The sequence below is a fragment of the Opisthocomus hoazin genome, chromosome 18, assembly GCF_030867145.1.
Source record: "Opisthocomus hoazin isolate bOpiHoa1 chromosome 18, bOpiHoa1.hap1, whole genome shotgun sequence".
NCBI lineage: Eukaryota > Metazoa > Chordata > Aves > Opisthocomiformes > Opisthocomidae > Opisthocomus > Opisthocomus hoazin.
The window spans coordinates 18472253-18496440 of record NC_134431.1 but is presented as its reverse complement, the minus strand read 5'-3'; the positions used below and the strand labels follow the sequence as shown (position 1 = coordinate 18496440).

General features: G+C 67.9%; 2 protein-coding genes across 2 annotated transcripts; one reads left to right on the top strand and one right to left on the bottom strand.

Annotated features, from left to right (window-relative positions):
* Positions 1-1517: 1517 nt before the first annotated feature.
* Positions 1518-15875, top strand: LOC104329062 (tyrosine-protein phosphatase non-receptor type substrate 1). The gene is made up of 9 exons (XM_075439025.1): positions 1518-1577; positions 1813-1920; positions 9842-10195; positions 10455-10769; positions 10887-11231; positions 11503-11604; positions 12004-12025; positions 13094-13133; positions 14397-15875. The coding sequence occupies exons 2-9, from the start codon at positions 1860-1862 to the stop codon at positions 14652-14654; spliced, it is 1497 nt and encodes a 498-aa protein (XP_075295140.1). The 5' UTR covers positions 1518-1577; positions 1813-1859; the 3' UTR covers positions 14655-15875.
* A 921-nt stretch (positions 15876-16796) lies between these two features.
* PDYN (prodynorphin) lies at positions 16797-23210 on the bottom strand. The gene is given in 5 exon segments (XM_075438672.1): positions 16797-17961; positions 18205-18352; positions 21891-22053; positions 22056-22113; positions 22116-23210. Coding segments are annotated over 5 exon segments (1857 nt in total). The 5' UTR covers positions 23040-23210; the 3' UTR covers positions 16797-17397.
* Positions 23211-24188: the final 978 nt, after the last annotated feature.

Genomic DNA, 24188 nt, shown 5'->3' with positions numbered 1-24188 from the left:
TTTCACCGTCTGGGCAGCGCCGGCCGCAGCGCTTGCGAGCAGCCTCCAGCTGCTGGAGCAGGGGTCCCAGTGCCGTGCAGATGCCTGGGGAGTCCAGTCCCAGCTCCCAGCAGCAAAATGAGCTCAATTCAGGCTGGATGCAACCCATGGGCATAGCTGGGGCTGAGGGGGAGGCTGGTGGGGCTGGGAACACCGCGCGGATCGATGCTGCCAAGTCGCTTCGCCCATCTCCGCTGTTTGTTTGTGCGAAGCTCTAAATAAAGCCGGCAGCCCCAGCGGGTGCCTGGGCAGGGAGCGGGGAGCTGGCAGCCGGTCCCCCGGCCCTGGCACCCCGACGCTGCCCTCGGGGCCAGGCCTGGCGTGGGAGAGCGGCTGGGCGTGATCCGCGCCGTCGGGGATGCTGCGGCGTGGGTGGGTGCTGCTGGGTGCTACCCGGGCGTGCCGGGACCGGGACCCCCTGGGTCTGCAGAGCGTCTGCCCCGTGCCTGGGTGGGCAGGGGGGAAAAGCTGGGTGCTGGGAGAGCTGCTGGCATCGCGTCTGGCTGCAGGTGACCATGCCCAGGGAACAAGCGGGTCCCTGTCCCACCATCCATGTGCCCATGGGTGGGGGGAGCAGCTCTCGTGGGCAGAGACGGCGGAGGATGAGTCCTTCTGCCTCCCCCGGGAGGGACTCTGTGCTGGGGAGAAGCGGGGTGGGGGAGGGACACGCAGCCCGTGGCTGCTCATGTCCAGCTGCCCCCCTCCTCCTCTTCCTCCTCCTCCGCGCTCTTCCTCAGCCCCATCTCCCATCGCCGCTGCCTTCTCCCCGGGCTCTCGCCTCTCCCTGCTCAGCCCGGGGACATCACGGGGGTGTCCCCACGTCCCCAGGCTGTATCCCCAGGACCCCCACAGAGGGGGGTGCAGGTATCTTCCCCCCCCCCCAACTGTGCCGCACCAGAGTCCCCTCCTCACTCTGAGCCCCAGGCACCCCCAAAATGCCACTTAACGCCTCTGCCAGGGGCTCGGCTGCCGGCTTCGCGGGGTCCCCTTGGGGGGGGCACAAACCATCCTGCCTGGTCAGGACCCCCAAGGCTGTGTACCCCCCCCAGCACCCCAATTCCAGTGCAGGGGTGCCAGGCTGAGTGCCGCAGCCGTGCAGACCCCGGTGCAGGAAGCCTGTGGTGACTGGGGGCGGGGGGCACCCCGGGGTTGGGTGGGGACCCCGGGGTTGGGTGGGGAACGACCCCCGGGGCGGGGGGGGACACACACAGGACATCCCAGCAGCCCTGGGCGAGCACCGGGGCACTGACCCGTCCTTCCTCTGCCCCGGCTGCTTCCCCCGCCCCCGGGGCTCCCCGCAACCCCTCCCGGGGGTCCCCCCCAGCCCACCTTAAGGCGCAGCGGGGTGACCGCAGAGCCGCGGGTTCGCGGCCAGCCCCAGCCCCGCCGCCGGGGACGCGGCCTTAAACCGGAGCGGGGGGGGGGGGGGAAGGGGCGGGGGGGGGGGAAGGATCCGGGAGCCGGGGCCGGCCCCATCCCGCCCCGGTACCACGGCAACGGCGGCGGGAGGCGGGGCGGCCCCGCCAGCGCCCGGCCAGGTCGGTGCCCACCGGGGCCGCGCGTGTGCGTGGGCTCCCCCCGCCCGCACCCGGGGAGCGGGGGGGGGGGGGTGGGGAGCGGGAGCCCAGCCCTCCTTCCTCATTTTGGGGCTGAGAAGAGCGATTTCCTTTCTCCAGCTGCAATTCTGCTTTTTTTTTTTCCTTATTTTTTTTTCTTTTTTTTTCCTCTTTTTTTTTTTGTTTTAAACAAACCAACCTCAAACCCACCCAAAAGGCCGAACCGGCCCCGCGCTGCTCCCCACTGCCCCGGCACTGCCCGCAATGGAGCCCACCCGGCCGCTGCCCTGCCTGCTGCTGCTGCTCTGCCTGCCCTCCTGCCCAGGTAAGCCCCGGACCCCCCCAACCCCCCCCCCGGTCACCCCCACCCTTTGCTTTTCCTTCTTCCTTCCCCCCTCTCCCCCCTCCATCCTTCCCTCTCCTCCCTGGCCGCGCGCGTTGGGTTTGACCTTTCCGCGCCATGACCTAGAGCTCGGCGATGGCGGAGGGGAGCGGAGCGGGGGGCTCCGGCGGGGAGCGGAGCGGGGGGCTCCGGCGGGGCCTCGCTCGGCTCCCCCGCCGCGATCCCGCTGCCGGGCCAGGCGTTCCCCTCCGCGGCGAGACGAGGCGGTCGGGCCGGGGCGTGAAGAGGCACGTCGCTTCCACCCGCTCGCCGCCAGCCCCTGCCAGCTACGCGAGAGGCGAAGCTCTGCCCGCAGCCACGATTCCCGCTCGGAGGCTGGCGATGGCGGGAGGCAAGGGGGGGGCTGCCTGCCTGCTTTGCCTTGTTTTTCTCCCCCCCTCAAAGCTTTACCCTCGACAGAACACGGTTCTTGCCGCTCTACCCAACTGTGGAGCACCGACGCGGTGGGATCGCCCCGTCCTCCCAGTGCCCCCCGGCCTGGGGTCCCCTCGGGTTCCCACTGCCGGCTCCCCCAGCCCCCCCAGCTCCGCTGGTCCCCGGTAAAATCTTGGGGACGCAGCGCGGGGAGGGATGCTCGGAGTGCGCGTTGCTCCTCGGCGCTTTCCCTTCCCCTGCCAGCGGTGGGAAGTTTCTCACCCCACCAGGAACGAAGCCCCGCGGTGGCTTTGCTGCTTTCCAGGACGTTTCCTCTCTAGGGTGCTTCGTTTCGTCTCGGGGGGGGGAACATGGCTGAGGAACCGCTCATCTCCCTGCCCGCTGCCGTCTTCTCGTGCGGGGAGGGACGGGGCGTTGGGCACCGACGCGCGTTCGGAGCGGGGGGCACCTCGCTGCTCTGCCCGCGTTCCCCACCGCCCCGCCGGACCCCGCCGCGGGCAGCCCACCCCAGGCTCCCGTCCCACGCGGGGAGAAGCCATGCCCTGCCAGGCCCCATGGAAAGATTGCCCCTGGAAGCTTTGCTCGGGCAGAGAGCTGGGTGCTCGAGCGGAATGCGGGCGCTTTCAGCGCAGGACGCCTTGCTTTGAGCTGCCCGGGCGCAGCCGAGAAGCCTTGGCCCCGGTCGCTGGAAGCCGAGGAGGCTTTGGCGGCGAGCGCAGCTCCTCGGCGAGCTGCCGCGGCTTTCCGCCACGAAAGAACGGCTCCAGCGAAGCTCTTGAGTTTAATTAATCCTGGCCCTTGGAGTAAGAACCCCGTTTTTCCAAGCCAGCTGTAGGGGAAAGTAAAAACCCCGTCCCGGGGCAGAAAGCCCTGGGTCGCGAGGTGGTTTGTGTCCCTGATCTCGGGTGCGAGAGTGCAGGTTGTGTTGTGGGTTGGGTTTTTTTCCTCTCCCCCGTGCGATGGAAGCCCTGCGGTGAGCCCTGCGGTGAACCCTCCTGGGCCACGGCTCGAGCGGAGCCCCAGAGCCGGCCCGGGCTCTTCTGCGGCAGCGCTGGGGGGAGAGGGAAGGTCCTGCCGGAGCTCTTCCCGCGGGGCGAGGAGGGCCAAGGTGCTGGGAAGCCCGATGGCAAATCACAGAATGGTCGGGGTTGGAAGGGACCTCTGTGGGTCACCCAGTCCAACCCCCTGCCGAAGCAGGGTCACCTACAGCAGGCTGCACAGGACCTTGTCCAGGCGGGCAAAGCCCCATCGCAAAACCAGTGCCAGAGAGAGCCCGTCCGCGCGGGCGATGCTCGACGTGGGGTTTTCAGCTGCGCTTCCCGGAGCCTCCTCTGAAGAGGGAGATCTGCCTGGTCGTGAGGCTCCGGCGTCCGCTTGCTGCTGGCGCTGTGGGAGGGTGGCTGCTGCGATCCGAGCCGTCGTCTGATGTCACGTACGTGAAATACAGCCTTTACTATCGCCGTCCCCGAGCCGCTCGGGGAGCTGCGCCGCCCGCCGCAGCCACCCCTGCGTCTCCCTTGGTGTCCCCTGTGTCTCCCTTGTGTCCCCTGCATCTCCCTTGGTGTCCCCTGCATCTCCCTTGCTGTCTTCCCGCAGATTCCAGGCCCTTTTTATAGGTGGCACCTGCTCCTGTCCCCGCGGGCAGCCCCGCTGCAGGTGAAATTCCGGCAGGGTTATTCTGGGGCTTCTCGTCCCCGTTGCCCATTCCTCCAGCGAGTGGCCGTGGGGCTCTGGATGCCGGGGACCAGCTGCACGTTGCTTCTGGAGCCCGCAGCCCTCCCCTCGCCGTCCCAGAGCTCCTTACCCGGCTCCTTCGGGAGGAGGAAAAAAAAAAAAGAACCCAGGATCTATTTTTACCGGGCAGCATCCAAGCAGCCTCTCCTGAATTAAACCCCGGCCTCTCGCAATCTGTTCGGTATCAAATACTTCAAAAGGTGGAACATGGAAAAAAAAAAAAAGAAAAAGAAATGTGTCGCTGAGATGGAAAACCTGCCGCGTGGCGGGAGAGCCGGGGATGATTCTGCTCTCAAATTAAAGGGAGTAGCGGGAGGGGGGCTCTGCCGGACCGGGCAGCACGACACCGGGGCTCGTGCCTCTGCTCCGGGCTGGAAGTGCTCAGGGTCCGCGCCGCGAGGGTGCTCCCACCGACGCGGGAGCTGCCGGCTGATGGTTTGCAGGGATTCTGGGGTGCGGGAGAGACGAGATCAGGGCTCAGAGCACCGAAACTCCCCTGCTCTCGGTGGCGACAGGATGCTGATAAATATCTGCAGGGTGGGGGTCAGGAGGACGGGGCCAGACTCTTCCCAGTGGTGCCCAGCGACAGGACAAGGGGCAACGGGCACAAACTGAAGCAGAGGAAGCTCCAGCTGAACCCGAGGAAGAACTTCTTCCCTCTGAGGGTGATGGAGCCCTGGCCCAGGCTGCCCAGGGAGGCTGTGGAGTCTCCTTCTCTGGAGATATTCCAGCCCCGCCTGGCCGCGGTGCTGTGCAGCCTGCTCTGGGTGACCCTGCTTGGGCAGGGGGCTGGGCTGGGGGACCCACAGAGGTCCCTGCCAACCCCAAACATTCGGTGATTCTGTGATTGATTCTGTGATTCTGTGGTTCGCGATCCAAGTCGGAGAAAATCGCGTCGTCGGGTGGCCCGGCGAGTGCGCGGGCGGGAAGCGGGTGAGAAATCGTGGCGCGTCCCGTGCGTCTGCGGCACGAAGCCCCCCCGTGTCCCACTCCCTGAGCACGTGGTGAGCGTACGGGGCTCGCCCGGGCTCCCGGCCCCACGGCTCTTCGGGGCGAGCACCCAGAAAGGGGAAGGAGGAGAGGCATCTTCGGCCGGGTGCGAGGAGAAGCCGCGCTCGGGGTGGGGGGGAAGGGAGAAGAGGAGCTTCAGTGGAAACTTTGCATTTTCTAACTTGCATATTCTGGGGTTTTCTATCGACTTCTCCTTTTTTTGCTTTCCCATGGCAGGGGGGTGGGGGCACGGCTGTGCCCGCTGCTGTGGGAGCCTGGAGGTGTTTCCGAGCACGCCGTGGGTCACGCTGGGTGGAGAGGTCAGGCGGGCTGACGGGGACCCGTGCTCTCGTTAAGGCGGTGTGGTATTAATTAACATGGCATGTCAGGCCTGAAGCTCGGCTGTGACAGACCCCCTGCAAACCCTGGACGGGGTGATCCGAGCCACGCAGAGCTGTGCGTGAAAATCTCTAACGTAGCGTGGCGGCTCAGGGCAGAACCCAAGGGAAAAAAAACCCCAAAGCCACATTTTAGTCCTGAGAGGCTTCCAAGAGCCCCATGGTGACCGGGAGCTGCCGGCGAAGCCTCCTGGCAGGCGGCACTGGAGGCAGCGCGAAGCCCTTGGCCCTTGGGCACCGTCGGGGAAGCCCAGCGCGGCGGCTCCGGACAGCGGCAGATCCCTGGGCGCGGGGAGCGGGGTGCTGGGGGCTCGCACGCCGCTGCCCGGCGAGCGGGCGATGCGGGCTCGGCGGCGCGAGACGCACGCGGAGCATCCGAATCCCCGACGCCCCACGAAGGCGGAGGAGCCTCGTGCCGGGGCCGCGGGGAGCTCCAACCCGGCCGCGTTTGGTTCGTCTGCGCGGTGGTTTCGCAGGTGTTGCTCCCAGAGATGTCCTTCGGGGTTGCGCCGTGCCCGTGCCGCTCGCCCCGACCGCGCTCCGGCATCGCGGTCGGCTCCGGCGCCCCAAAGCAGGCGCTTCCCCCGGCTCTCTCCGCTCCGGCACGACGCGGGAGATGGACAGATGGAGAGAGGGAGGATGGAGAGGAAGCGCTGGGCTCGCTGCAGGCTGGGCTCACCCTGCAGAAGCTGCTTTTACGCAGGATCGTGGGGGGGAGCGGCGATTCGTAGGGTGCAGAGGGGAGGGGGCCTGGCCCCTGGCCCCCCGCCCCCCACGGCCACGCACAGGGCGCACGGCGCTCGCTGCCTTGCGAAGCCACCCGCTAATGAGCGATGGGGCAACGCGGGCTTCGTTTGCCCTACTTGGTGGAGCAAGCAATTAGCAAGACGGCCACCCTGAGCGTGTGAAGGGGTCAGGGGGTCTCTGCGGGGGGTGGCTGGGGGTGCTGGTCCCTGTACCCGGAGCAGCGCGGTCCCCTGGCCGTGTCACATCCCCACGCGGAGCTGGGCGAGAGGCAGCTGGCGAGGGGCGGGCGATGGTTCCGTGCTTTCAAACTTCCTCTGCGCGTTTCTCAACCGCTTCTTGCGAAAGGTCCCGGGGGCAGCGGGCAGTGGAGAAGCTCGGGAGACGCCGCCGCCGCAGCGGAGCCGGTGGCACGTGCCCGGCGTCACCGGCTGCGCGTGCCCGGCGTCACCGCCGTGCTCTGCGGGTGGGATGCGCGAGCCCCCTCCCAGGGCACGGGCTCCGCTCTGGGGCTGCTCCCCCCAGTTTGGGTGTCACCCAAGAAACTCGGGCTCACCTCGCGGCAGCCCGGGCCACCGCTGCTCGGGCGGGAGACGGAGGCACAGCCTGGACGATGCGCTCGGACGTGACACAGAGCAGGTTTCTGTCCTTCGCGCTTGTCTGCTGGGACAAAGTTGTCTGGATGCCGAGTGCTGCGACTGCGTTAGCCGTGACCTGGCTCCGCAGGGAGACGCAGCCCCTTGGAGGGCCGGAGCTTTCGGCTGCGAGCATCCGCCTGTGCTGGGGATGCAGCGGGCCAGGGCCCCGGGCAAGAAGCCACAGAATCACTGAATCCCAGTGTGGCAGGGGTTGGCAGGGACCTCTGGGGTCCCCCAGCCCAACCCCCTGCCCAAGCAGGGTCACCCAGAGCAGGCTGCACAGCACCGCGGCCAGGCGGGGCTGGAATATCTCCAGAGAAGGAGACTCCACAGCCTCCCTGGGCAGCCTGGGCCAGGGCTCCGTCACCCTCAGAAGGAAGAAGTTCTTCCTCGGGTTCAGCTGGAGCTTCCTCGGCTTCAGTTTGTGCCCGTTGCCCCTTGTCCTGTCGCTGGGCACCACTGGAAAGAGTCTGGCCCCGTCCTCCTGACCCCCACCCTGCAGATATTTATGGGCATTTCGAAGGTCCCCTCTCAGCCTTCTCTTCTCCAGGCTGAACAAGCCCAGCTCCCTCAGCCTCTCCTCGCAGGAGAGATGCTCCAGTCCCCTCCTCATCCTCGTAGCCCTCCGCTGGGCGCTCTCCAGTAGCTCCTCATCTTTCTGGAAACTGGGGAGCCCAGCACTGGACAGAGTACTCCAGACAAACTGGAGAAACTGTGCTCCTGGTGACTCTGGCCATCGAGACTGAGCGGTTGTGCAGGCAGTGGGAACATCTGTGGGTACGTCAAGTACGGCTGGAAGTCAGGAGGGATTCACAGCGGCCAAAACCCCGCTCCGGGCTCTGTGGGAGGCAGCCGGGGTCGGAGCAGCTCATCCAGCAGCGGGTCCTCCTGGGAGCCTCCAGCCAAGCGTTCTGTCCCAGCCCGGGGAGGCTGTGGGACTTCGCGGGAGTCGCTGCCCCGGGTTTTTCTGGTGCAAGAGATGTGGGGTGCGGCTGCAGCCCTCAGGCCAGTGAGGCTGGAGAGCCAGCTGGGCCGATGTGGCTCCCACCCTCCCGGGACGCTGCTCCGTGTGCTCCCAAGGCTGCTTAGCAGCCGCAGACACGACGGTCCCTGCGTGACCGTGACACTGGTTCCGAGTGCTGCTTGCCAGCTCTGGGGTTGTCAGCAGGCAGCAGTGCCTGGCGCCTGTCACCAGCGGGCAGATGGGGGCAAGGGCAGGGTCCTGCCCTGGGGAGGAACAACCCCAGGCACCAGTGCAGGCTGGGGCTGAGCTGCTGGAGAGCAGCTCTGCGGAGAGGGACTGGGAGTGCTGGGGGACGACAGGGTGACCATGAGCCAGCAGCGTGCCCTGGGTGTCCAGAAGGGCAGTGGGATCCTGGGGTGCATGAGGAGGAGTGTGGGCAGCAGGGCGAGGGAGGTTCTCCTCCCCCTCTGCTCTGCCCTGGGGAGGCCCCATCTGCAGTGCTGGGTCCAGTGCTGGGCTCCCCAGTTCAAGAGAGATGAGGAGCTACTGGAGAGAGTCCAGCGGAGGGCTACGAGGATGAGGAGGGGACGGGAGCATCTCTGCTACGAGGAGAGGCTGAGGGAGCTGGGCTTGTTCAGCCTGGAGAAGAGAAGGCTGCGAGGGGACCTTAGAAATGCCCATAAATATCTGCAGGGTGGGGGTCAGGAGGACGGGGCCAGACTCTTTCCAGTGGTGCCCAGCGACAGGACAAGGGGCAACGGGCACAAACTGAAGCAGAGGAAGCTCCAGCTGAACCCGAGGAAGAACTTCTTCCCTCTGAGGGTGCCGGAGCCCTGGCCCAGGCTGCCCAGGGAGGCTGTGGAGTCTCCTTCTCTGGAGATATTCCAGCCCCGCCTGGCCGCGGTGCTGTGCAGCCTGCTCTGGGTGACCCTGCTTGGGCAGGGGGTTGGGCTGGGTGACCCCAGAGGTCCCTGCCAACCCCTGCCACGCTGGGAGTCTGGGATTCGGTGATTTACCTGGTTCCCCTGCCTTGCTGAAGACGTTCCTTTCAGCAACGACCCGTGCTGAAACCTCGCTCGGATCAGTTGCAGTAACTGTACTGCTGTGATGCTCGACCCTCTGAGGAGCCGCGTAGGCTACGGGGCAGCTCTCTCTGCCGCTGCGGCTCTTCCCAGGGAGCGGGGAGCAGCCGGTTCCGCAGGGCTGAGCCCGCCGGAGCGTCACGCCGACCCCCGTCCCGGCCAGCTCTGGCCGCGCGTCCACCCGAGCCGAATTTCGTGGTTGCCTGCTGGCAGGGAGAGCGGATCCCCTGCGCTTTTCCTGGAGAGCCCGGGAGTTTCTCCCGCCTGACCGTGCGTGCGGGAAGGTGTGTTGGCACCCGTGGGTGACGGGGCGCGTGGGACGGCGGCTTGCTGTTAGCGTGGCGGCTGGAACGGGGAGCCTGGCTGCTGAGATGCTTCGGAGGGGACGGCTCTTCGCTGTCGGTGGCAAGCAGGAATGACGTCTGCCTGACTGGCACCGGCTCGGCTGGTGGCTGTGCTCCGCCGGAACGAAGCGGGGCTTGGATTCAATGCAGGAATGGGATGGAGCCAGCGCGGAAAACGTGGTATCGCATGGGCATCTGCAGGGGAAGGCTGGTTTGGAGGAGCTTCTTGTAGTTTGTGCCCTTGTTTCCTCCCAACTGAAGCCGAGCGGCGGTGGCAGGTAGCACGGCGTGGCGGCAGCCGTGGGCAGCTGGCGTCTGCTCGGCGTTGCAGCCGGACGGAGCACGACGCGCGGTCGCGTGGCAGAGCTGCGGCCGGGGCTTGCGGGCGGGGGTCAGCGCCCGCCGCCGTAGCCGCAGCCTCTGCCCAGGCTGGCTGGCACGGGCACAGCCCCGTCGCCCGCGGTCGGCGCGAAGCGGAGCCGTGTGCTCGGCCCGTCCCGGCGCTGGGGAGGGCGGGGGGAGAACCCGGCCCGGCGTGCGGCGCTGGGTGAGACTCAGCCTGGTTTTTCCCCAGGAGAGGGTGCCCAGGCGGGTCAGGACTTCAAGGTGCAGCAGCCCCAGGACACGGTGTCGGTGACGGCGGGGCAGACGCTCAACCTGACCTGCATCGTATCCGAACGCGGTCCCCTCGGCCCCGTGAAGTGGCTGAAGGGCTGGGGCAGTGGCAACGAGACCGTTTATGAGCAGACGGGCTCCTTCCCCCGCGTGACGAGGGCGGTGGCAGAGTCCAGCACAGACTTCAGCATCCACCTCAGGGACGTTCAGCCCGAGGATGCTGGCACCTATTACTGCGTGAAGTTCAGCAAGTCGCTGACTGGAGGTGATGTGGTGTTTCGGCGTGGGAAGGGCACGGAGGTGTCCGTACACGGTGAGTGGGGCTCCCAGAGCAGCTCCCGGCGGGACCCAGCCCAGCCGGGTGCAGCCCCCGGCACAGCCCAGTCCATCCCAGTCCATCCCAGCCTGGTGGGCTCCGCTCGGGGCGAGCAGGGATGGGGAAGGGGTCGGGTGCTGGCCCCGGGAGAGGGTCCCGTGGGCTGTCCCTGGGCACATCCATGTCCCTGTGGGAGACCCTGGGCCAGGCGGGGGTGGCAGAGCCCGGTCTGACGGCCCCACGCTTCTCCCCGCAGCCAAACCCACCCCGCCGGTCGTGTCCGGGCCCGGCCGCAGAGCGGGGCCGGGGACATCGGTGTCTTTCACCTGCACGGCCGGAGGGTTCTTCCCCAAAGACATCGGCGTGAAATGGTTCAAGGACGAGGCCCTGATCTCGGCTCAGCCGCCCCAGGTCACCCCTGGGCGGACGGAATCCTCCTACGACATGTCCAGCACCGTGACGGTGACGCTGCAGGAGTCCGACGTCCGCTCGCGGCTGGCCTGCGAGGTGCAGCACCCCACGCTGACGGCCCCGCTGAGGGGGGGGTACCAGCTCAGCAAAGCCCTGCGAGGTGAGGGCTGGGGGTGTCCGGCTCCCGTGGGGCTGGGGGTCGCGGGGCAGGGACGGGGCAGCCTGTGGGCAGCAGAGCCGGGGGACGCCGGGCACCAGGAGCTGCCTCTCTTCCCAGTTTCCCCCAGTGTCCGCGTGGTCGCTGAGCCGTCGAGCCCCGTTGTGCTGAACAAGACCGTGAACTTCACCTGCCACGTGACGGGGTTTTACCCGGGAGATGTGGCCGTCACCTGGCTGGAGAACGGGACGGAGCTGAAGGTGGAGAGCATCCCCCGGCCGGTGGAGACCCCGCGGGGCTTGTTCGAGCTGAGGAGCCTGGTGGAGGTGCAAGCGACGGAGGAGAAGGCCGGGGCCGTGTTCACCTGCCGCGTGGTGCACGATGGCCAGGACCCCATCAGCGGGACGGCCGTCCTGCGGGTCGCTGCCCCAGGCGGGGGGACACAGAGCGACCAGTCCCAGCCAGGTAATGGTGCGGGAGAGCTGCTGGGGTTCGGTCCCTGCTGGGGAAGCTGTCAGATGCCACCTCCCTGAGAAACCTCCAAGTCCCCCCACAGCCTGGTGCAAGGACACAAGAGCTCGGTGTCGGGGGGCTGGGGGCTGTGATGCTGGCAGGTACCGGGCTGTCGTCCTCGGTGCTTCGGGCGTCTCCAGGCCAGCCCCAGCTGTCAGGCTGTGGGGGCTCGGTGGGAACCAGCGTTTTGCAGCCCGTGGTGACCTTTTCATTCATGTTCCAGGCAGTTTGGACGTCATCTACGTCGTGGTGGGAGTGGTCTGCACCGTGCTGGCACTGCTGGTGGCTGCGATTCTTTACCTGATCCGAGCAAAGCAGAGCAAGGGTGAGGGGACCGACCCCCTGCTCCCGACCCCCTGCTCCCGACCCCCTGCTCCCGACCCCCTGCTCCCTCGAGCGTCGGTGCTTGGACACCAAATTCACGGCTGTGCTGCTGCAGCTCCTGCCCGGAGCCGAGCGGGTGGTTCGCAGGCTGCGGGGAAAGCTCTGCCAGGAGCAGAGCCACACGCGCTTGTTGGTCCTGGTACCTAAAATCACTTGAGACCCCCCCCCCTGCACCTCCTGCCCTCTGCCAGGAACAGTCCCGCAGGGAATGGGGTGAAACTCCGGAACGCTGCGGGCGCTTGCTGGGAACAGACGCGTGTCGGCTCTCGCGTGCCTGGGGGAGCGGGGGCTGCGTTGCTCCCTGGGCTGTTTCTTTCCTAAACTCTTTCTCTCCCGGCAGGTAAAAGCTCACCGTCCGCCAGGTAAGTGCCGACCTCCTCCAGTCACCGAGCCACCCGCGGGTCCCCTGAGCTGGGCACCTCCAGCCTGCAAACGGGGTCTCTCACAGAATCCCAGAATCCCAGCACGGCAGGGGTTGGCAGGGACCTCTGTGGTCACCCAGCCCAGCCCCCTGCCCAAGCAGGGTCACCCAGAGCAGGCTGCACAGCACCGCGGCCAGGGGGGCTGGAATATCTCCAGAGAAGGAGACTCCACAGCCTCCCTGGGCAGCCTGGGCCAGGGCTCCGGCACCCTCAGAGGGAAGAAGTTCTTCCTCGGGTTCAGCTGGAGCTTCCTCTGCTCCAGTTTGTGCCCGTTGCCCCTTGTCCTGTCGCTGGGCACCACTGGAAAGAGTCTGGCCCCGTCCTCCTGACCCCCACCCTGCAGATATTTAGAGGCATTTCTAAGGTCCCCTCTCAGCCTTCTCTTCTCCAGGCTGAACAAGCCCAGCTCCCTCAGCCTCTCCTCACAGGAGAGATGCTCCCGTGCCCTCCTCATCCTCGCAGCCCTGCGCTGGACTCTCTCCAGTAGCTCCTCATCTTTCCTGACCTGGGGAGCCCAGCACTGGACCCAGCACTGCAGATGGGGCCTCCCCAGGGCAGAGCAGAGGGGGAGGAGAACCTCCCTCGCCCTGCTGCCCACACTCCTCCTCATGCACCCCAGGATCCCACTGCCCTTCTGGGCACCCAGGGCACGATGCTGGCTCATGGTCACCCTGTTGTCCACCAGGACACCCTCGGGATCGAGACGCAGCTGGGTCCCCAAAAGCTTCTTGTGGGAGGGAAGGCGGGAGCGTGGGCTCTCCTGGTTGTGGCTCTGACCCCCGCGGTGATGTCGTACCCACACCCTCAGCTGTGGGTGAGGCTGAGCAGGCGGGTGGGCACCGGGTCTCCAGCCTGCGGAGATGCAGCTGGACCCGCTCACTCGGTGGGGACTCATCCTGCTCGGGGCTGCTGCGGGGACCTTGTCCTGCATCTGAACCCCCCAGCTGCTCCGTCGCTGGGGAAGAAGGACCAGGGCGCTGGTGCTGACTTGTTTTGCTCCCCTTTCAGGTTACACGAGCCGGAGAAGAGCAGCGAGGCCGCTACGCAGGTGCGTTGCTGGGTGCCGGGACGGGAGAGCGGCTGGGCAGCACCGGGGGTGGGAGTGGAGGTTCCCACGTGGAACATCTTGGTGTCTGCAGCGGAGGGTGGTGGTTCCCCTGCGAAACATCTCCGTGTCTCCATGCTGGGGCTGGAGAGGGAAGAGAAGCTGCCTCAGGGACGGGGTAGCCACTTCGCAGCGTCTCAGAATCCCAGCATGGCAGGGGTTGGAAGGGATCTCTGGGGTCACCCAGCCCAACCCCCTGCCCAAGCAGGGTCACCCAGAGCAGGGGGCACAGCACCGCGGCCAGGCGGGGCTGGAATATCTCCAGAGAAGGAGACTCCACAGCCTCCCTGGGCAGCCTGGGCCAGGGCTCCGGCACCCTCAGAGGGAAGAAGTTCTTCCTCGGGTTCAGCTGGAGCTTCCTCTGCTCCAGTTTGTGCCCGTTGCCCCTTGTCCTGTCACTGGGCACCACTGGAAAGAGTCTGGCCCCGTCCTCCTGACCCCCACCCTGCAGATATTTATGGGCATTTCGAAGGTCCCCTCTCAGCCTTCTCTTCTCCAGGCTGAACAAGCCCAGCTCCCTCAGCCTCTCCTCGTAGGAGAGATGCTCCCGTGCCCTCCTCATCCTCGTAGCCCTCCGCTGGGCTCTCTCCAGTAGCTCCTCATCTTTCTTGAACTGGGGAGCCCAGCACTGGACCCAGCACTGCAGACGGGGCCTCCCCAGGGCAGAGCAGAGGGGGAGGAGAACCTCCCTCGCCCCTGCTGCCCACACTCCTCCTCATGCACCCCAGGTCTCTTCTGCCTTCGCCCTCTCTCCTCCTCCTCCTCCTCCTCCCGGGAAAGTCGGGGTTTGTGCTGCCTGGGGAGCCAGCTGTGCAGTCGCCAGCCGGGCTATTCGTGGAGTTATTTTTGCGTTTGGTGACGTGGTTGCGAGCCGAGTCGTGATCAGCAGCAATCTGTCCGTCCCAGCCGGGCTCTGGCAGCTCCGGCGTGGGCATCGCCGGGCAGGCCGGCCCCTGCCTGGACGGGGCGATGGGGGGGTGCAGCGCTGGCTCTGGCATCAGGGTGGTGGCTCTGCAGCGGTGGCTGGGGACTGGGGACATAGCAGGGGGTGAAGCGGCGGGGTGGTCGCAGCCGGCTGCTGGCGTCGTTTCCCATCGAGCTGTCCCGGGTCAGCTTCGGCGCGGGGCTTTGGGTCGGCGCGTGGGGTGGGCACCAGGGGCTCCTCGTTCATCCTCCCGGAGGGGCAACTCTTGGTGTCTCGCGCAGGAATCCGACCCCAACCACCTGACCTACGCCGACCTGAACTTCGCCAAGGAGCAGCAGACCCTCCGCCGGATGGTGGAGATGAGCCAGCAGTCGGAGTACGCCTGCATCCAGAGCAGCCGCCCGCCCGCCAGCGACGACGGCAACCTCACCTACGCCGACCTGGACATGGTCCACCTCAGCAAGGCACCCAGGCGCCCGGCCCCGCGCCCCGAGGAGCCCGGCTCCGAGTACGCCAGCGTCCAGATCCCGCGGAAGTGAGCGGGGCTGCAGCGGCCGCCGGGACCCCCCAGCCCCGCGGGGAGCCCACCCGCTCCTCGCTGGGAGGACCTTGGGAGCGCGGAGCGGTGCGAAGGTGTGCTGCGGTACGCGTGGTTTCGGGGTGGAAACGCTGCCCGTGTTGCGGTGGGGGGCAGCTCCCAGCCACAGAACTGATTTTTGGGGGTGGTTTGGTCCCAGGGCTGCCGGCTCCGTCCCTTCGGGATCCCCAGGGCCACCGGGTTTGCTTGTGAGCGGGTTCAGCCAGCGGAGCCGCAGCTCCTCGGGATGCTCTGGCCAAGCTGAGGGGATGGGGACGGTGCCTCCGCGCCGGCTCCCGGGCTCGGCCGCTGCCCAGCCGGGCTCCCACGCCTTCCCGCAGCCACCCCGACGCCGCGGGGCTCGGCCGGAGCCCCCCACGCTGCCTTCCGGAGCCGCCAGCGCCCGGAAAACAAACTCTGGCTTTAAAGGAAGGATCCACGTGTCCGACTCTCTCTTCCCAAGTGTCCCTTCTGCGGGACCTCGGTCTCGCACCGTGGCCAACGAGGCTGGGAGGGGCGGCGAGGCAAGCCCCCCCGCTGCGGGCTGTCCCCCATCCTGCTGCCCGGGGACGCTCCGGGTACGGCTCCCCAGCACTGAGCATCCTTCTCCTCCTCCTCTTCCTCCGCACAGCCTTGCCCCGCACCGGGACCCACCAGCGCTGCCCCCAGGCTCCGCGCCGGCCGGGCTGTGGGTGCCCCCCCCCCCCCCAGCCCAGCTCCCCCCCCGGGAGCTCCCCCCAGGTACTGCGTGACATGTTTTGACGGTTTGACACGTAACCGTTCATTTTTAGAGCTAAACCCCGATGTTTTGTGCTGTGCGTGGGTGTGCTGCTGTGTACGTAACACTAGAGTAAGACGTGCGAAATTAAGACCGAGGCCTCAGCGAAGACCCCCCCCTAACCCTCGTAGAGCTTCAAAGAGCCCCCCCAGCCCACCCGTGGGGACAAGGGTCTTCCACATGTCCCCTCTCTGGGACCACCGCCCTGCGTCGGCGCCCGGGTGGCCTTGCAGCCGTGGGCAGGCGTGGGGCTGGGCCCCCCACGGCTGCTGCCGGGGGGGGGGGGGCTGGGGGAGCTTTTGACAACGACGCGACTGCTTGTACGGACGATTTTTTTGGTTTTTTTTCTTTTTGCTTGCGAGATATTTTTATAATAAAAGTGAAAAGTCCTGTGCCGCTCCCGCACGTCGGCGTGTCCCCGTGCTCGGGGCTGTCACCTTGTCACCTGCGCCGGGGGTGCGTGCTGGGGGGGGGTCTCCACATGTCCTGCAGTGAGGAGAAGGGGGCTCATCCTGCATTGTGCTATAGAGGGAGGAGGAGGAGGAAGATGGCAGCAGCAGGTTGGGGCTGGGGGCTATGGTGCTGCCCCCCCGGGCAGCGTGAGGGAGGGGAGAAGCCCCCCCCCCCCTCCCGAGGGCAGAGCAGGGTCTGGCCAGCTCTCCCCTCGCAGCCCCGCTGCGTTTTTGGGTGCCCCCTTCCCTGGGAGCTGAGCTGGAGCCGGGGTGCCCATGGCGTGCGGACAGGCTGGGTGCTGGCAGTGGGTGAGCTGAGCGTGTGGGTGCTCTGCGGGGACCTTCTCCCTCTCCCAGCCCGGAGCTCGGCCGTGGCTGCCACGAGCTGTGTCTGGCCGGAGCCCGGCAGAAGGGCGTTTGCTGCCCGGTTTGGGCTTTCCCAGCGCTGAGCTGGTGCTGGTGTCATCGTCACGCTGTCCTCGGAGCGGGAAGGGGACAGCTCGGTCACTGCCCTCGGCACGGCGGGGGCTGCTGCGGGGGGGTCCCAAGGGAGCTTCCCCTGGGTGCTGCCGGGGGTGAGCATCCCTGCCCTGCCCTTGCTCGGCTGGGGGGGCCCTGCCACCCCTCCCAGGGCACGGCTGCTGCTGCCCCCAGCATGGGGTGTGCGGGTCCCCCCCATTCCCCTGGCACCCACAGCGTGCTGCGGTGCGGGGAGGGGTCCGCCGCTGTGCCTCCGGGTCTGGCAGCACCCATAGCCCCCCAGCCCTGGGCACTCCTGCCCCCCAGCCTTAGCCCTGGCTTGGGGGTCCCCTCATGGCGAGGGTCCCCAGCGGAGGACGCTCAGCACCCGGCACGGCTTCGGCTTCGTTGGCATCTGCCTTTTATTGGCTGCGGGGGGAGCAGGGGCCGGGGTGGGGGTCCGACCCTGCCCCGGGGGGGTCCAGGAGGGTGCTGGGACGGGTGGGACGCGGGGAGGGGAGTCGGGGCTGCCTGCCCCGGTGATGGGGCCGCGGTGCCAGCCCTGCCCGGCCGCCTCTCCCCACGGCCACGCTGCCTGCGTCCGCCATCCGCCAGCCCTGAGGGCCCGATCCTGCCCCGGCTCATCCTTCCCGGTGCTCAGCGCCCACCACCCCGTACATCAGCTGAGGGGGGGTTCCCAAACCCCACCGCGCTTCTGCAGCCGTGGGGGGGTGGAGGATGCGTGTCCCCCCCACCCCGGGAGCCCTGGGGCTGGACCCACAGCCTCGCCGCCGGCAGCCGGAGGGGTGGCATCGTCCCCTCGATGCACGGGGTCCCCAAGGGTGGGCAGGTGAACCAGAGAGGGGGACGGCTGGGGACGGGGAGCTGCGGTCCCCCGGGGAGGGGACGAGGCGGGGATGACAGCGGCCACACCGGGCTGGGATGGGGCTGGGGGTGCCGGGGCAGTGCGGGCCGGCAGCGTGGGGACCGTGGTGCCGCCCGTCCCACGCCCGGCTCTACAGGTCCGAGACCTCCCCCGAGTAGGCGCTGGGGTCTTCGTCCGACCGCGTCGTCACCTTGAACTGCCGCCGCAGGAAGCCCCCGTAGCGCTTCTGGTTGTCCCACTTCAGCTTGGGCCGGATCCGGCGCATGAAGCCGCCGTAGCGCTTGTGCAGCTCCTGCCCCTCGCCCCCGGCACCCGTCGGCTCCTCGCCCCCGGCACCCACGGACCCCAGCCCCGGGTAGTCCTCGGGGGCCGCCCGCTCCCCCGGCTTGCGGCCGAAGCCCCCGAACTTCTTGCTGAGGCCGCCCTTGGTGTGGGCGTTCTCGCGCAGCAGGGAGAGCAGCTTCCCCTTGGTCATCTTCTTCATGAAGCCCCCGTAGCGCTTGGCCGGGGCCGGTGGCATCTCCCCGGGACCCAGCTCCTGCTCTGGTTCTGCCTCGTCCTCCTCCGCCTCGCGAGGGGACGGGTCCATCCCTTCGGCCAGGGCCACCAGCGGGGCCAGGAGAGCCAGCGCCTTCCTGCACATCTCCCACTCGGGGCCGGGCAGCCAGGAGCCCTGGCATTCCCGCAGGCACGTCTGCAAGACAGCGGCCGCGCCGGCATCACCCCGCTGCTCAGGGTGACCCCCCCCCACCTTCCTCCCACCCCACCCCAAGCTCAGCAGCGGGGTCCGTATCCACCATGCTGCCAAGCTTGCACGTTCCCAGCACCCTGGGGTGCCCGCGAGCACCTCCCAGCTCCGCCGACCGCGCGCTGGCACCCGTGACACCCGCCGATGCGGTGACCCCGCGGCTGACGGCGGCGTGGGGCCGGCACTCACCAGTGGCCGGACGCTGGTCTCGGTGCCGTGGGTCTGGGCCGCGCAGAGGGAGCACTGGGTCGCGCAGTCGGCCGACACCGCGGCGGCCAGGGAGAGGCAGAGCACCAGCGCCAGCGCCCGCCGCGCCATCCTGCCCCGCAGCCGATGCCTGGGGAGGGCGAGACAGCACAGGGACCGTCACCGTCCCCGCGCCGGCACCGGGAGCCCATCGCCGCCCCGCCGGCGTCCGCGGTGCGGGGCACCAGCCACCTCCGCCTGCGCGGCTGCTCCCGGGGCTGTGCACCGGGACCTGTGCCCGTGCCCACACCCCTCACCGCTGGGTGCTGCTCCTGGACCCCAGGAAGGGAGAGAAGGGGACAGGAGTGACGAGCGGGGACGCCGCGGGATGCGATCGCTTACCCCGGCTGCAGCCTGGTCCTTGGCACAAGCCCTGAGCCACGGCCAGGCCCCCATGGCCACTGAGGTCCCCGGGCAGGGATGAACATCCCATCCCATCCCATCCCATGCCATGCCAACCCATCCCATCCCATCCTATCCCATGCCATGCCATGACATTCCATCCATCCCATGCCATGCCATGACATTCCATCCATCCTATCCCATCCTATGCCATGCCATTCCATCCATCCTATCCCATCCCATGCCATCCCATCCTATCCCATGCCATGCCATGCCAACCCATCCCATCCCATCCCATCCTATCCCATGCCATGCCATGACATTCCATCCATCCTATTCCATGCCATGCCACAACATTCCATCCATCCTATCCCATCCCATGCCATGACATTCCATCCATCCTATCCCATGCCATGCCATGCCATGCCATGCCATGCCATGCCATGCCATTCCATCCATCCTATCCCATCCCATCCCATGCCATCCCATTTCATCCCGTCCCATGCCATCCCATCCCATGCCATCCTATCCCATCCCATCCCATGCCATCCCATTCCATCCTGTCCCATGCCATCCCATTTCATCCCGTCCCATTTCATCCCGTCCCATGCCATCCCATCCCATGCCATCCTATCCCATCCCATCCCATGCCATCCCATTCCATCCTGTCCCATGCCATCCCATTTCATCCTGTCCCATTTTATCCCGTCCCATGCCATGCCATCCCGTCCCATGCCATCCCATCCCATGCCATCCCTCCCGTCCCATCTCCTCCATCGCTCCTTCCCTACCCTTGGGAAGAAAAGCCCCTTTTTCTCCTTTAGCGCTGAGCCTCTCCGCAATCCTGCGGCTGCCGCGTTTGCGCGCTCTCGGGATGAATCACCGGCTCTCCCCCTTGGCCTTGGCGAGGAAAAGCGCCGCGCTCGGAGCCGCTGGCGGAAGGGGACGGGGGAGGCCATCACCCGTACAGACTCACCCCAGGTGCTGCACCCTGCGCTGGGGCAGTCCTGGCTCCCGTCCCTCCACCCCACCGCTGCTGCTGGGCTGGGGCAGCAGGAGGGAGGGAGAAAAAGCCGGATTTCGGGCGCAAGCCTACCTGCGAGTTGCGATCGCCGTCCTTCAGCCCGCCGGGAGCCGTGCCAGAGCCTCTCACCTCCGCGGACGAGGCCGGGGAGGGCTGAACACGCCGTGCAACGGCTGGGGAGAGGGGCTGTGCCGGCGGCAGCCCCCCGCGCCGCTCCAGAACCCCCCGGGTGAGGCTGGAGGGGCCGGCGCTGGTCCTGGCTGCATTGCCATGGGACCACGATGCCACCGGGACCGCGATGCCACGGGACCACGATGCCACCGGGACCACGATGCCATGGGACCGTGATGCCACCGGGACCGCGATGCCACCGGGACTGCGATGCCACGGGACCACGATGCCACCGGGACCGCGATGCCACCGGGACTGCGATGCCACCGGGACTGTGATGCCACGGGACCGCGATGCCACCGGGACCGCGATGCCACGGGACCACGATGCCACCGGGACCGCGATGCCATGGGACAGCACCGGCACCGGGAGCAAGAGCCGACCCCAAAGGGGTGCGCTGGCGGCAAGCACCCGCCTTGGCTGCTTTTATCTGGGGTGGAAAGGCATGACCCAGAGGGATCTGTTACACGTTAATGACGCATATTAGAGACTATTGTATTCTCCAGCAGTATCTGCTAATGTACTGTAATTGGCACTGATGAAGAAATGTTAATGCCACAGTATTAATTCACGCTAGATCGAAATTGAATTTGAATTATCTGCACTGTCGTGTCTCGAGCTGTCTGCATTCCTCGGCTGCACCGCGCCGGCTCCGCGCAGCCCTGAGCGCCTCGGCACGGGCACTGGCACGGCAGGACCCCAGCCAGCCTCCGCCACTGCCACCGCGACGACCGGACCCTCACCGCCTCGCTGCCCCCGAGACCGCGCCGAGGAGCGAGGACTCGCCGGCCGCGCAGGTGGGTGCCAGCCGCACCGAGGGGCACGAAGCTCCCGAGAACGACCACCGGCTGCTTCCCAGCAGCGTCACCGGGAACCTTTTCCCCTCGCCGGGCTCCTCCGCTGCCGGCAGCCCCCAGGGCTCAAGAATCGGGGACCCCTTGGCTCTCCAGGGTGCAGCGGGGACAAGGACCAAGGGACACCCCGCTGCGAACGTACCTTGTCCAGGCGGTGCCACGAATGCCCCCGCAGCACCCTGCCCTGCTCCGGCGGCGAGGGGGGGGCTGGCAGAACTGGGGCAGGAAAAGGGGTGGGGGGGGAAAACAGAGGGAGGACAGAACCGAAGAGCACACAAAGGGAGGAAGAAGAAGAGCTCGATCCCGCGTTACCTGGAGGAGCCCCGAGGAGGCTCCGGAGCCGTCCCTGCCGCAGAAACATCTCGATGGGATCATGGCAGCGTCTGGCAGTGCCAGTGGTGGGTCCTGGCCGCTCTCAGCACATCCTACCTGTGTCAGGGGTCTGCCGGGGTCCCCTCGTCCCCTGTCCTGTTCCCACTTGAGTTGTCGGTGCCCAGGCTTCGCTCGCACGTGGAGAAGCCCCAAGCTGCAGCCATGCACCCTGGGGGTCGGTTACAGCCTCGGGGACGGGGCATCAGGACTGGGGGTGCCAGGCAGCACAGAGACCGACCCCCCCCCCGCGATGAACCCGCGATGATTTCCAGGGAAAATCATCCAGGGAGGGATGCGAGCAGCTCTCCCCGGCTGCGCAGCGCTCTCCTCCCACACAGGTCTACGGCAGGTGAAGACCCTGCAGAGATTTCTGGTGGAGAAGAACCCCCTTCTCGCTGTTCCTTTCCTCGCCTCTAAAAATGACCCGGCAACGCCTTCAGGACAAGGCTTCTCCAAAACCCCACTGGCTTCTGGAAGGGAAGCGTGGCAAACCCCACTACTGTGGCCACCGGCACTGCTCGAACCAAGCGTGGGGAGACAGCAAACCTCCCCCCGTCCTCTCCCCCCGCTCCCTCTGCCCCTCTGCGCCCCGGGTGTCCCCGCTGCCAGCGTGGCAGACGCGGCGTCGGCGCCGAAACGAGCTCCAGCGAAGCTCCGGACAGCGGTTCACGGGCTACGAAACCACTCGAGGGATGAGAGGAGCACCCACAGCCAGGCGGGACCCCCCCCAGACACCGCCACCAGCCCAACCACCAACCGCTCTCCGCACCACGGCTCGCGGGCTGTTTGCGGAGCGGCTCTTCGGCGAGCAGGAGCGATGCCCGCGCGAGGGGAGGACAGCGGGACGGCCACCCCGGCAGCCCTACCTGCCGCTGCTCCCCGTCTTCGCTGAGTCGGGGCGGGTGGTGGGTTTGGGTGGTGGGCGTCCCTCCGCGGGCGTCAAGCCGAGACGGTCATCGGTGGCGGCAAGGCCACGCTGGCTGGTGGCCCTGCGACGGCGCCCGCCGGACTCGCCGCCCTCCGGCTCGCGCCCGCTTTTATGGCCACCGAGTCTCCTCCTGCGGCGGGGCCCGGCTGCGCTCGGCGCCGCGGAGCCAATCGGGGCGAGCGATGCTGTGAATAATCAGCCCCGCAGCATCCTCGCCACCTCCCGAGCTGGCTCGCCCGCCGTGCGGGGGCCTCCCCGCAGCCCCCCGGCCACCCCGGGGACTGAGCTGCACGTCCCGTCGCTGCACCGCCACCGGCTGTGTCGCTCGGGGACCCCCGTCGGGGCCAGCCTCTGTCCTCGGGGACCCTCGTCGGGGCCAGCCTCTGTCCTTGGGGACCCCCGTCGGGGCCAGTCTCCATCCTCGGGGACCCCCGTCGGGGCCAGTCTCCATCCTCAGGGACCCCTGTTGGGGCCAGCCTCTGTCCTCGGGGACCCTCGTCGGGGCCAGCCTCTGTCCTCGGGGACCCCCGTCGGGGCCAGCCTCTGTCCTTGGGGAGCCCCGTTGGGGCCAGTCTCCATCCTCGGGGACCCCCGTCGGGGCCAGTCTCCGTCCTCGGGGACCCCTGTCAGGGCCAGCCTCTGCCCTCGGGGACCCCCGTCGGGGCCAGCCTCTGTCCTTGGGGACCCCCGTTGGGGCCAGTCTCCATCCTCGGGGACCCCCGTCGGGGCCAGTCTCCGTCCTCGGGGGCCCCCGTCGGGGCCAGTCTCCGTCCTTGGGGACCCCCATCAGGGCCAGCCTCTGTCCTTGGGGACCCCTGTCGGGGCCACTCTCCATCCTCGGGGACCCCCGTCGGGGCCAGTCTCCGTCCTTGGGGACCCCCATCAGGGCCAGCCTCTGTCCTTGGGGACCCCTGTCGGGGCCACTCTCCATCCTCGGGGACCCCCGTTGGGGCCAGTCTCCATCCTCGGGGCCGGAACGCGGGCTCCAAACCCGGGAGGCGGCAGGGGAGCGGGTTGGGGTCCGTCTCCCCCCAAGCTGCGCACTGGAGGGGTTTGGCTGCCGGAGGTGCGAACCCCCCCCGGGCATCAAATTCACCTCCTGCCCAAGATGGAGGGGGGGTGTGAAGCCCTGACCCCCCACCCTGCTCCCCAGACACCTTCGTCGTGGCGATGCCGGGGAGAGGAGCGAGCCCACCCGAAGCCGCCGGAAAGGGCGAGGGGGTCTCCGCACCCCGGGACAGGTCGGTGCCCCCCGACCCACCCAGCCGGGCTGCAGTTGGGCAGCAAAGCCCTGGCAGGGAAACCCCCCCAACCCCTGCACCCACAGGGCTCGAGACCACCGGGTTGTTCCCCATCACCCTCTCCCCTCGGGGAAAAACCCAAAGGGGCAGGGGGAGCGGGGTGGGGGGACAGAGACCCCCCGCCTTGCCCGCTCAGCGCTGGATCCCGTCCGCCCGTTTCCGAGCCCGCTTTGCCCCGCCGGCAGCGCAGCCCGTCCTCTCGCCTCGAAGACAAAGCTATTTTTATCGGCGCTCAAGAGGGATGTTTCCCAGCAACCTGCCTTTCTCCCCGGCTCCAACGCCGCCTGCCAGCCCCAGTGCCCCCTGCTCGGCCCTCCCGGCGCCGGCGAGCGGCACGGGGGCCATGGCACGGCCGGGACCCTCCACCGGGCACCCAGCAGCCACGGCCGGGCGAGCAGGGCAGTGTGATCCCACTGCCCGCGGTCCCCCGTCCCCAAGGCTGGCGACCACCTCCGCTAGCACCCATGTTTAGGGGGCCGGGCTCCGCTCCCCGGAAAGCACGTGGGACCCCACCGCTTCTGCTGGGGGGTGGATTTGGGCTCACCCGGGCTGGGGCTGTGCCAGCACCGACGGATTGCAGACTCCCAGCATGGCAGGGGTTGGAAGGGACCTCTGGGGTCACCCAGCCCAACCCCCTGCCCAAGCAGGGTCACCCAGAGCAGGGGGCACAGCACCGCGGCCAGGCGGGGCTGGAATATCTCCAGAGAAGGAGACTCCACAGCCTCCCTGGGCAGCCTGGGCCAGGGCTCCGGCACCCTCAGAGGGAAGAAGTTCTTCCTCGGGTTCAGATGGAAGGATTTGAGGGAGCAGGGCGAGGCTTGGGCAGAGCACCCCACATCTCCCGGGGCCGGTGGAGGGGATGTCCCCGGTGGGACCCATCTCCAGAGGCGGCAGTGCTGTGGCAAAGGGGGGGACGGGCGGAGGGCAGCCACGAC

What these genes read in the sequence shown, in the direction of transcription:
- LOC104329062 (XM_075439025.1), top strand. Translation starts at nt 1,860, where the DNA reads ATGGAGCCCACCCGGCCGCTGCCCTGCCTGCTGCTGCTGCTCTGCCTG. An exon ending in CACGGAGGTGTCCGTACACG is followed by an intron (nt 10,196 to 10,454) that starts GTGAGTGGGGCT and finishes TTCTCCCCGCAG; the next exon opens with CCAAACCCACCCCGCCGGTC. An exon ending in CCGAGCAAAGCAGAGCAAGG is followed by an intron (nt 11,605 to 12,003) that starts GTGAGGGGACCG and finishes CTCTCCCGGCAG; the next exon opens with GTAAAAGCTCACCGTCCGCC.